The 10,835-nt window shown below is 43.8% G+C and overlaps 1 protein-coding gene across 1 annotated transcript; it reads right to left on the reverse strand.

Moving 5' to 3' along the window:
• Window positions 1-202: 202 nt before the first annotated feature.
• LOC139400703 (septin-5-like) lies at window positions 203-10,289 on the reverse strand. The gene is made up of 11 exons (XM_071145391.1): window positions 9,924-10,289; window positions 7,786-7,882; window positions 7,540-7,626; window positions 7,250-7,373; window positions 4,806-4,940; window positions 4,549-4,666; window positions 1,856-1,957; window positions 1,641-1,737; window positions 1,215-1,377; window positions 920-1,031; window positions 203-735 (listed from the first exon to the last, which is right to left on the reverse strand). The coding sequence occupies exons 1-11, from the start codon at window positions 10,272-10,274 to the stop codon at window positions 664-666; spliced, it is 1,458 nt and encodes a 485-aa protein (XP_071001492.1). The 5' UTR covers window positions 10,275-10,289; the 3' UTR covers window positions 203-663.
• Between the last annotated feature and the right edge of the window lie 546 nt (window positions 10,290-10,835).

Here is a 10,835-nt window from a genome sequence, read left to right on the forward strand (position 1 = left end):
TGCGATTTAGGTTCCGTTTCAATGTAGTTTTTTTTTTTTGTATGTTTCTTTCTGGGACCATGTACAATATTGTATGATGTGGGCAGGATCTTGGACCTCATGCTACAATGTTATTATATATATAAATATAAAACACAGATGTTTTCCCTATGGAGAAAGTTGAAGTTATATATCGCCTGTACACTTTGGGCTGCCTTTTGGATCCAACTGTCCACCATGTTTAAAGATAACAACAGTACTACAAACTATTCATTAGGACAAAAGTATGATGAAAACAAATAATAATGAAGATTGTTAATAAATCATATTACATTTACTACACACTGTTTGTGCTGCTTCTTTCTTTCTGACACTTCAACGGTCTAAGTTGACACCTCAGGTATGTCGGTAATCTAGACTAGGCCACAGCATTACTAACAACGTTTACAGGACCTCCATATTTCTCCGGGAACAAAAACGACATGGGTTCAGAACATTCAGATGCAGAGGATTCCTGACCCATCTCATCGCCATGGAGACCTCGAAGGCTGATACACCACTGAGGAGAATGGTGCTGGTTTGAGTGAGGTTGTCACGTTTCTTCCTCTGATGCAAATTCCCTCCTTCCCTTTTCTAGGTGTCTACGGGAATGGACCTCAGAGGCCCAGGAGGATTGTTGGTAAATCAGTAGTCTGGTTTCTGTCCTTGTTGCATCTGCTCGTGGATCCTCTCCAACACCTCCTGCATCCTCCTCAACTAGAGGGGAGAGAGAAGGTAAGGAAAGTTAGTGTTTGTGTGTCGGTCGGTCTAGGTTTTTTGAGACGCTGAAGAAGAACGTTCCAAAACGTAGACTGGAAGAAGACCAACTTCTATGCAGTGCAATACACCCAGGTACGGGTGTGTGTGTTGTCGGTCTAGGAGTGCACGTGGGTGTTCTCACCTCCTCGTCCTTCTCCCAGATGAGCCTCTCTGTCTCGCGGTCTACAGGGGCCAGTGGGAGTGGGGTCATGGGGAAGTCAGCGCTGCTCTCACTCTGAATCTTATCACGCAAGCTAACACAGAACAAAACAAAGGTCAAATAAATTGTCATTCTTTTTGTGCAGAATAACCTTGTAGCACAACCGTTGTGCCAAATGTGTTGTACATCAGTACAACTTTAGTGTGTATGGGTCTGGGTAGTTCTGTGTACGTCTATTCTATGTGTGTGTGTGTGTGTGTGTGTGTGTAGTACCAACCTGCGTTTCCTCTCCTGCACCACCATGCGTGTCATGTTCTGTATACACTGTGCTCTGTAGTTCTCGTAGTGTGTCTCTCTGGTGACATCCTTCAGGTCCTGCATGTGAGTCTTCACCAACATGTTCCTCAGCAGCAGGAAATCACTGTGGGCCGGGTCCTCCACTGACAACACAACACTGCTATTAGGTCAGTGTGTTTTCACAGAAAGACATTTAGGCTGGAATTCAATCGAAGGTTGAACTGTCGACAAGTCATTTCCTTGTAGTTCGCGGAGATTGCAGTCACGGTAATCTGTGCGAATGTGTATTTTTTACAGGCAAGCTCAGTGAGGCCCAACTCTGCTGTTCACCGCAGCGAGGAAAGTTCAGTTGTGTGTGTGTGTGAGATCTGTAGTGTAAACGTGAAGGTGTGCCTGTGCAGCGTACCTTCCACTACACCCCAGGGGTAGAGCCGACCTCTGAACTTGCGTCCTTTACTCTCAACCTGGATGTTACTGCCTATTACAGCAAAAGGAATACTGTCCTAGAGAGAGAGAGAGATCAAGGTTTTCATGGTTAAGCCATGTGGTCAGCGCTATATGCAATGGACAAAACATACAGATGCCCTAATAGCCCTCTATCCTCCCCAGGTCTAAAGTCACCTTGAGCAGCTGCTCCTGCTGTTTAAACTCCTCATCTTCATCAAAGTCACAGTCTGGGAACTGGTAGATGTTGATGCCAAACTTCTCCATCTCCTCTCGGATCTACACAGGCACACGCATACAGTATTCACACCCCTTGACCTTTTCCACGATGTTGTGTTACAGACAGAATTTAAAATGGATTCAATTGCATCCATAATGTCAAATAGATTTTTTTTGTCTTGATTTTTACAAATGAATAACATAATAAAAAGCTGAAATGTTTTGAGTCAATAAGTATTCAACCCCTTTGTTAAGAACCTAAATAAGTTCAGGAATAAAAATGTGCTTAACAAGTCACAATCATTTGCATCCTGTTTGCAACAAGGCACTAAAGAAATACTGCAAAAAATGTTGTGTTGTATTGGATTTACCTTAAACACAACACATTACCAAGTTTCAATCTCCATATATTCAAGCATAATGGTGGCTGCATCATGTTATGGGTATGCTTGTAATCGTTAAGGACTGGGTCATTTTTCAGGAGAAAATAATAAATTAAGTTTAGCACAGGCAAATTCCTAGAGAAACCGACAGTGGGAGATGAATTCGCCATTCAGCAGGACAATAACCTACTACACAAGGCAAAATCTACACGAGTTGCATACCAAGAAGACATGTGCATTTTCCCGAGTTACAGTTTTGACTTAAATCTGCTTGAAAATCTATGGCAAGATCTGAAAATGGTTGTCTAGCAATGATATACAACCAATTTGACAGAGCTGAAGAATTTTGAAAAGAATAATGGGTAAATATTGTACATTCCAGGTGTGTTAAGCTCTTAGAGACTTACCCAGAAAGACTCTCAGATGTAATCACTGCTAAAGGTAATTCTGTACTTACTCAAGGGGGTTGATTACTTATCTAATCAAGATGTTTTATTTTTCATATTCTTTTTTACAAATGTTAAAAATGTTATTCCATGTTGAGAGTAATTTGTGTAGATTGAAAAATTAAAAAGACAAATCCATTTAAATCCAATTTTGCAACCCAACATTATAGCACAGGGCAAGTATATACCCCAACATTATAGCACAGGGCAAGTAAACTGCTCAAAAAAATAAAGGGAACACTTAAACAACACAATGTAACTCCAAGTCAATCACACTTCTGTGAAATCAAACTGTCCACTTAGGAAGCAACACTGATTGACAATACATTTCACATGCTGTTATGCAAATTGAAATTATAAGCAATTAGCAAGACACCCCCAATAAAGGGGTGGTTCTGCAGGTGGTGACCACAGACCACTTCTCAGTTCCTATGCTTCCTGGCTGATGTTTTGGTCACTTTTGAATGCTGGTGGTGCTTTCACTCTAGTGGTAGCATGAGACGGAGTCTACAACCCACACAAGTGGCTCAGGTAGTGCAGCTCATCCAGGATGGCACATCAATGCGAGCTGTGGCAAGAAGGCTTGCTGTGTCTGTCAGCGTAGTGTCCAGAGCATGGAGGCGCTACCAGGAGACAGGCCAGTACATCAGGAGACGTGGAGGAGGCCGTAGGAGGGCAACAACCCAGCAGCAGGACCGCTACCTCTGCCTTTGTGCAAGGAGGAGCACTGCCAGAGCCCTGCAAAATGACCTCCAGCAGGCCACAAATGTGCATGTGTCTGCTCAAACGGTCAGAAACAGACTCCATGAGGGTGGTATGAGGGCCCGACGTCCACAGGTGGGGGTTGTGCAAATTCGCCACTGGCGCCCTGTGCTCTTCACAGATGAAAGCAGGTTCACACTGAGCACGTGACAGACGTGACAGAGTCTGGAGACGCCGTGGAGAACGTTCTGCTGCCTGCAACATCCTCCAGCATGACCGGTTTGGCGGTGGGTCAGTCATGGTGTGGGGTGGCATTTCTTTGGGGGGCCGCACAGCCCTCCATGTGCTCAACAGAGGTAGCCTGACTGCCATTAGGTACCGAGATGAGATCCTCAGACCCCTTGTGAGACCATATGCTGGTGCGGTTGTCCCTGGGTTCCTCCTAATGCAAGACAATGCTAGATCTCATGTTGCTGGAGTGTGTCAGCAGTTCCTGCAAGAGGAAGACATTGATGCTATGGACTGGCCCGCCCGTTCCCCAGACCTGAATCCAATTGAGCACATCTGGGACATCATGTCTCGCTCCATCCACCAACGCCACGTTGCACCACAGACTGTCCAGGAGTTGGCGGATGCTTTAGTCCAGATCTGGGAGGAGATCCCTCAGGAGACCATCCGCCACCTCATCAGGAGCATGCCCAGGCGTTGTAGGGAGGCCACACACACTACTGAGCCTCATTTTGACTTGTTTTAAGGACATTACATCAAAGTTGGATCAGCCTGTAGTGTGGTTTTCCCCTTTAATTTTGAGTGTGACTCCAAATCCAGACTTCCATGGGAAGATAAATTTGATTTCCATTGATAACTTTTGTGTGATTTTGTTGTCAGCACATTCAACTATGTAAAGAAAAAAACTATTTAATAAGAATATTTCATTCATTCAGATCTAGGATGTGTTATTTTAGTGTTCCCTTTATTTTTTTGAGCAGTGTATATACTCCAACATTATAGAACAGATATAGATTACAGAAATTCTGTAGCACAGATAGGAATATCACAGGTAAAATTAGCACTGGTAAAGATAATTAAAGATTACCATAGCACAGGTACAGTCTCTTACCTTCATCTTCTTCCTGCGGACCTCAGTGGGTGTGAGGCTGTCAGCTTTGGCCAGAACAGGGACTATGTTCACCTTTTCATGCAGAGCCCTCATACATTCCACATCCAACGGCCGCAGACTGGAGAGTCACACACAGGCAAAATTATTTAAATAATTGTTGAAAAGCAGGTTTACTGTGAAAGAACTGTGTGTATCTACCTCATACTTGTGTCGAGAGAGAGAGAAAGAAAATATGTAGTGTGTGTGTAGTCTGGTACCCATGTCCGAAGGGAGAGATGAAGTAGAGGCAGCAGTGGACTCTGTTATCCTGGATGTTCTTTCTGTTCAGGCCGCTCTCGTCTCTGAAGTACTGCTCAAACTGCTGGTCAATGTAGTCCTCTATCTCTTTCCAGCTATAAAGAGCACAAACACCACTCAGAGGAAACTACAAACATGGTGGATCAACATGATGATAGATGTACACTCTCCACTATAGCTCCACTCGGCAAAGTGACGTTTTCTACAAAAATCACGGAAGTGGGGCATAGAAGCAATCTTTCCCCATTGAAAGTAGTCAAGCCAAGCCCGAATTCAAGAAATAACAACACGCATAGTTAAAAGCATTTCTCCAATTATAGCTCCCGTCCAAATGTTGTGAATGATATACAGTAAACACACATACACAAGTATACAGTGGGGCAAAAAAGTATTTAGTCAGCCACCAATTGTGCAAGTTCTCCCACTTAAAAAGATGAGAGAGGCCTGTAATTTTCATCATAGGTACACTTCAACTATGACAGACAAAATGAGAAAAGAAAATCCAGAAAATCACATTGTAGGATTGTTAATGAATTTATTTTGCAAATTATGGTGGAAAATAAGTATTTGGTCACCTACAAACAAGCAAGATTTCAGGCTCTCACAGACCTGTAACTTCTTCTTTAAGAGGCTCCTCTGTCCTCCACTCGTTACCTGTATTAATGGCACCTGTTTGAACTTGTTATCAGTATAAAAGACACCTGTCCACAACCTCAAACAGTCACACTCCAAACTCCACTATGGTCAAGACCAAACGCTGTCAAAGGACACCAGAAACAAAATTGTAGACCTGCACCAGGCTGGGAAGACTGAATCTGCAATAGGTAAGCAGCTTGGTTTGAAGAAATCAACTGTGGGAGCAATTATTAGGAAATGGAAGACATACAAGACCACTGGTAATCTCCCTCGATCTGGGGCTCCACGCAAGATCTCACCCCATGGGGTCAAAATGATCACAAGAACGGTGAGCAAAAATCCCAGAACCACACGGGGGGACCTAGTGAATGACCTGCAGAGAGCTGGGACCAAAGTAACAAAGCCTACCATCAGTAACACACTACGCCGCCAGGGACTCAAATCCTGCAGTGCCAAACGTGTCCCCTAGCTTAAGCCAGTACTTGTCCAGGCCCGTCTGAAGTTTGCTAGAGAGCATTTGGATGATCCAGAAGAAGATTGGTTTCATCTGACCATATGACATTCTCCCAAAATATAACTTTTTGGCAAAAACTCAACTCGTCGTGTTTGGAGGACAAAGAATGCTGAGTTGCATCCAAAGAACACCATACCTACTGTGAAGCATGGGGGTGGAAACATCATGCTTTGGGGCTGTTTTCTGCAAAGGGACCAGGACGACTGATCCGTGTAAAGGAAAGAATGAATGGGGCCATGTATCGTGAGATTTTGAGTGAAAACCTCCTTCCATCAGCAAGGGCATTGAAGATGAAATGTGGCTGGGTCTTTCAGCATGACAATGATCCCAAACACACCACCCGGGCAACGAAGGAGTGGCTTCGTAAGAAGCATTTCAAGGTCCTGGAGTGGCCTAGCCAGTCTCCAGATCTCAACCCAATAGAAAATCTTTGGAGGGAGTTGAAAGTCCGTGTTGCCCAGCAACAGCACCAAAACATCACTGCTCTAGAGGAGATCTGCATGGAGGAATGGGCCAAAATACCAGTAACAGTGTGTGAAAACCTTGTGAAGACATACAGAAAACGTTTGACCTCTGTCATTGCCAACAAAGGGTATATAACAAAGTATTGAGATAAACTTTTGTTATTGACCAAATACTTATTTTCCACCATAAGTTGCAAATATAATCATTAAAAATCCTACAATGTGATTTTCTGGATTTCTTTTTCTGATTTTGTTTGTCATAGTTGAAGTGTACCTATGATGAAAATTACAGGCCTCTCATCTTTTTAAGTGGGAGAACTTGCACAATTGGTGGCTGACTAAATACTTTTTTGCCCCACTGTATATGTCATAGTCCAGTCAACTCCATTACACTCAAGTTACTTAACAATTGAATGCTAGCTATGCTAGCTAATCTACCAGTCTGTATTAATGAGTGTTAGCACAACCTGCACACGTAAATGTATATTTTTAAGGGGTATGCAGCAGGTTGATAATAATGTCACCATAGTATTCTGTTTTAGATATTTCAAACAGCATTCCTAGCTAATGAGTATTTAATTTAAAAGTAGGAACAAGATTTAACAAGACAACCTTGGGACTAATGTGACTTGGTGCCAACGGGCAGATGAGGGATTTTTTTTATTTTTTTTTTATACATCTGTGCCCCCAGTAGAGGGGCGTGGCCACTGAATCGTCATTCCATGAGGGACTATGATAGCAGCAAATCATCATGAGATAATCATGATTCCAGCCTAGATAACCCATGTACCTCTCTGTGTTGTTGACAGCGTCACCAAACCCTGGTGTATCTACGATGGAGAGTCTGAGTCTGACCCCCTTCTCCTCGATACCCACGGTGTGTTTGGTGATGAACACTGTTTGCACGATCCGCTCTACACACACACACGTATAAAAGCAGTCTTGAAGATCAGGGTTGTAATAGAACAGGCAATTCATTCCAAAAAGGACACAACTTGCTGTTATAGCAAAACAATAATAGTAGTTAATAGCAATGAACACATTGAGAAATGAGTTTTACTGACAATATTTCTGTCTCACCCTCTGCATTCAGCACCTTCCTGTTGTTGTAGAGGTCTGTAAGGTACAGACTGTTGACCAGAGTGGATTTACCCAGACCAGACTCTCCTAGAGAAAGAAGGCAAGTCAGTCATTCTTCGATCTACTTTTTTCTGCACAAATAAATGTTGGGCAATGTTCACCTAAATAAAACAAAGTTATTTGGAATAGGTTATTTTCTGTCTATAATTCATTTCAGTAGTAATCTGAGTAATTTAGATGTCTCACCTGCTACCATGAGGGTGAAGGCAAAACCCTTTTTGACTGACTTCCTGTGTACCTGGTTGGGTAGAGTGGCAAAGCCCACATACTCCTTGTCCATGTCCTGTAGGGAAGACAGAAGACGGGACATAAAACACGCTGTTTGCAAATGTATTAAATAAAATACAGAAATATCTCACTTACATATACTACTGTTCAAAAGTTTAGCGTCACTTAGAAATGTCCTTGTTTTTGAAAGAAAAGCACATTTTTTGTCCATTAAAATTACATTAAATTGATCAGAAATACAGTGTAGACATTGTTAATGTTGTAAATGACAAATGTAGCTGGAAACGGCAGATTTTTTATGGAATATCTACATAGGTGTACAGAGGTCCATTATCAGCAACCATCACTCCTGTATCCAATGGCACGTTGTGTTAGCTAATCCAGGTTTATAATTTTAAAAGGCTAACTGATCAATAGAAAACCCTTTTGCAATTATGTTAGCACAGCTGAAAACTGCAAGTTGAGTATCTGGAGCATGAGCATTTGTGGGTTGGATTACAGGCTCAAAATGGCCAGAAACAAAGAACTTTCTTCTGAAACTCATCAGTCTATTCTTGTCCTGAGAAATGAAGGCTATTCCATGTGAGAAATGGCCAAGAAACTGAAGATCTTGTACAACGCTGTGTACTACTCCCTTCACAGAACAGGGCAAACTGGCTCTGACCAGAATAGAAAGAGGAGTGGGAGGCCCCGGTGCACAACTGAGCAAGAGGACAAGTACATTAGTGTCTACTTTGAGAATCAGACGCCTCACAAGTCCTGAACTGGCAGCTTCATTAAATAGTACCCGCAAAACACACGCCTCAACGTCAACAGTGAAGAGGCAACCCTGGGACGCTGGCCTTCTAGGTAGAGTTCCTCTGTCCAGTGTCTGTGTTCTTCTGCCCATCTTAATATTTTATTTTTATTGGCCAGTCTGAGAAATTGCTTTTTTGTTTGCAACTCTGCCTAAAAGGCCAGCATCCCGGAGTCGCTCTCTCAGTACTTTGCTCCATTCGTCTTTCCCCTCGATCCTGACTAGTCTCCCAGTCCCTGCCGCTGAAAATCGTCCCCACAGCATGATGCTGCCACTACCATGCTTCACCCAGACGTGACATTTGGCATTCAGGCCAAAGAGTTCAATCTTGGTTTCATCAGACCAGAGAATCTTGTTTCTCATGGTCTGAGAGTCCTTTAGGTGGATTTTGGCAAACTCTAAGTGGGCTGTCATGTGCCTTTTACTGAGGAGTGGCTTCCTTCTGGCTACTCTTCCATAATGGCCTGATTGGTGGAGTGCGGCAGAGATGGTTGTCCTTCTGGAAGGTTCTCCCATCTCCACAGAGGAACTCTGGAGCTCTGTCAGAGTGACCATCTGGTTCTTGGTCACCTCCCTTCTACCCCAATTGCTCAGTTTGGTCGGGCGGCCAGCTCTAGGAAGAGTCTTGGTGGTTCCAAACTTCTTCCATTTAAGAATGATGGAGGCCACTGTGTTCTTGGGGACCTTCAATGCTGCAGATATTTTTTGGTACCCTTCCCCAGATCTGTGCCGACACATTCCTGTCCAGGAGCTCTACGGTCATTTCCTTTGACCTCATGGCCTGGTTTTTGCTCTGACATGCACCGTCAACTGTGGAACCTTTTATAAAGACAGGTGTGTGCCTTTCCAAATCATGTCCAATCAATTGAATTTACCACAGGTGGACTCCAATCAAGTTGTAGAAACAGCTCAAGGATGATCAATGGAAACAGAATGCACCGGAGCTCAATTTAGAGTCTTCATAGCAAAAGGGTCTAAATACTTATGTAAATAAAGGTATGTTTATTTGTAATACATTTGCAAACCTGTTTTCATTTGTGTGTAGATTGTTTTCCTCCTCAATGTAATATATTTTAGAATAAGGCTGTTATATAACAAAATGTGGAAAAAGTCAAGGGTCTGAATACTTTCCGAATGCACTGTAGTTTCACGTGATAAAAGATGCTTATTGGTCACTACACCATTAGATAAAAATGTTATCACACTTCTGCACACTCTTCCTGAAGTTTTCATAATGATTCTAGCACTACATCAGTGCACACATAGGTCTCACTCACACACGTATCCACACCTCACCCACCTCTGCAGAGTCGTAAGGGTCAAAGTGTCCCCAGGGGCTGCGTGGCCGGGACTGAGGGGAGGAGTCCATGGACCGCGACCCCATAGAGGTCAGCTGGTACTTCCTCAACTTCAGCGGCTCAAACTCTCCCTCCAGTGGGGCACGTTTGGTCCTGGGGGGGGTGAAGGGAGGGGGGCCACTAGGGGAGGGCCGAGAAAGCAGGGGTGTCCCTCTTGGGGTGTGAGGGGATCGCCCCATCTCAAGCCCAGTTCCTTCTGGTTCTCGGTCAACGACAGGTGTGTGGCATCCCGGAGTTGTGTTTTGGTCCACAGATGCACCCCGGGGTGGGGGGGTGGGGGGAAGGTCTCTCATGGTGTAGGCCAGCTCTGCATCCTCTGGCTCCTCAATAGACAGACTGGACAACTGGGGGAGGAGGGGGGTTATAAAGCCAAATATCAATCATATAGCCTTGTTACATCAGCAGTTGTCTGAAAGTGCTTAACAAATACCGGCCTAGACACTGAAGCGCAAGCAAAGCAGAAACATAGTGGAGGAGGGAAACTAGGATATATACCTGCAGAACAGATTGTCCACCACATTACTAACATCTGTCTCGTCATTTCATGTTGAAGGACATGAGTAAAGGAAGCCTCTTGTGCTGAATGCAGGGCTTCGTAGGGAAGACTCAGCACACACGAACCGTCTGATCAACAGGCCCGTCTACCTTCTCACACTAGTTAACCATAGAATTGCCCTACTTCACACCTTAAACAGCGCTTTCACTCTGGGATCGATAGGTGGTAAATTTGCAAAGTCTGAGGTAAACACAACTGACACAACACAGCTGACACAACATAAACAAAGTAAACTGCTGTGTACCCTACTGCCGGTTGGATTCCACATGACACAACGTGCAATTTCACCAACTACCGA

The sequence above is a fragment of the Oncorhynchus clarkii genome, unplaced genomic scaffold (assembly GCF_045791955.1).
Source record: "Oncorhynchus clarkii lewisi isolate Uvic-CL-2024 unplaced genomic scaffold, UVic_Ocla_1.0 unplaced_contig_13841_pilon_pilon, whole genome shotgun sequence".
Lineage (NCBI taxonomy): Eukaryota > Metazoa > Chordata > Actinopteri > Salmoniformes > Salmonidae > Oncorhynchus > Oncorhynchus clarkii.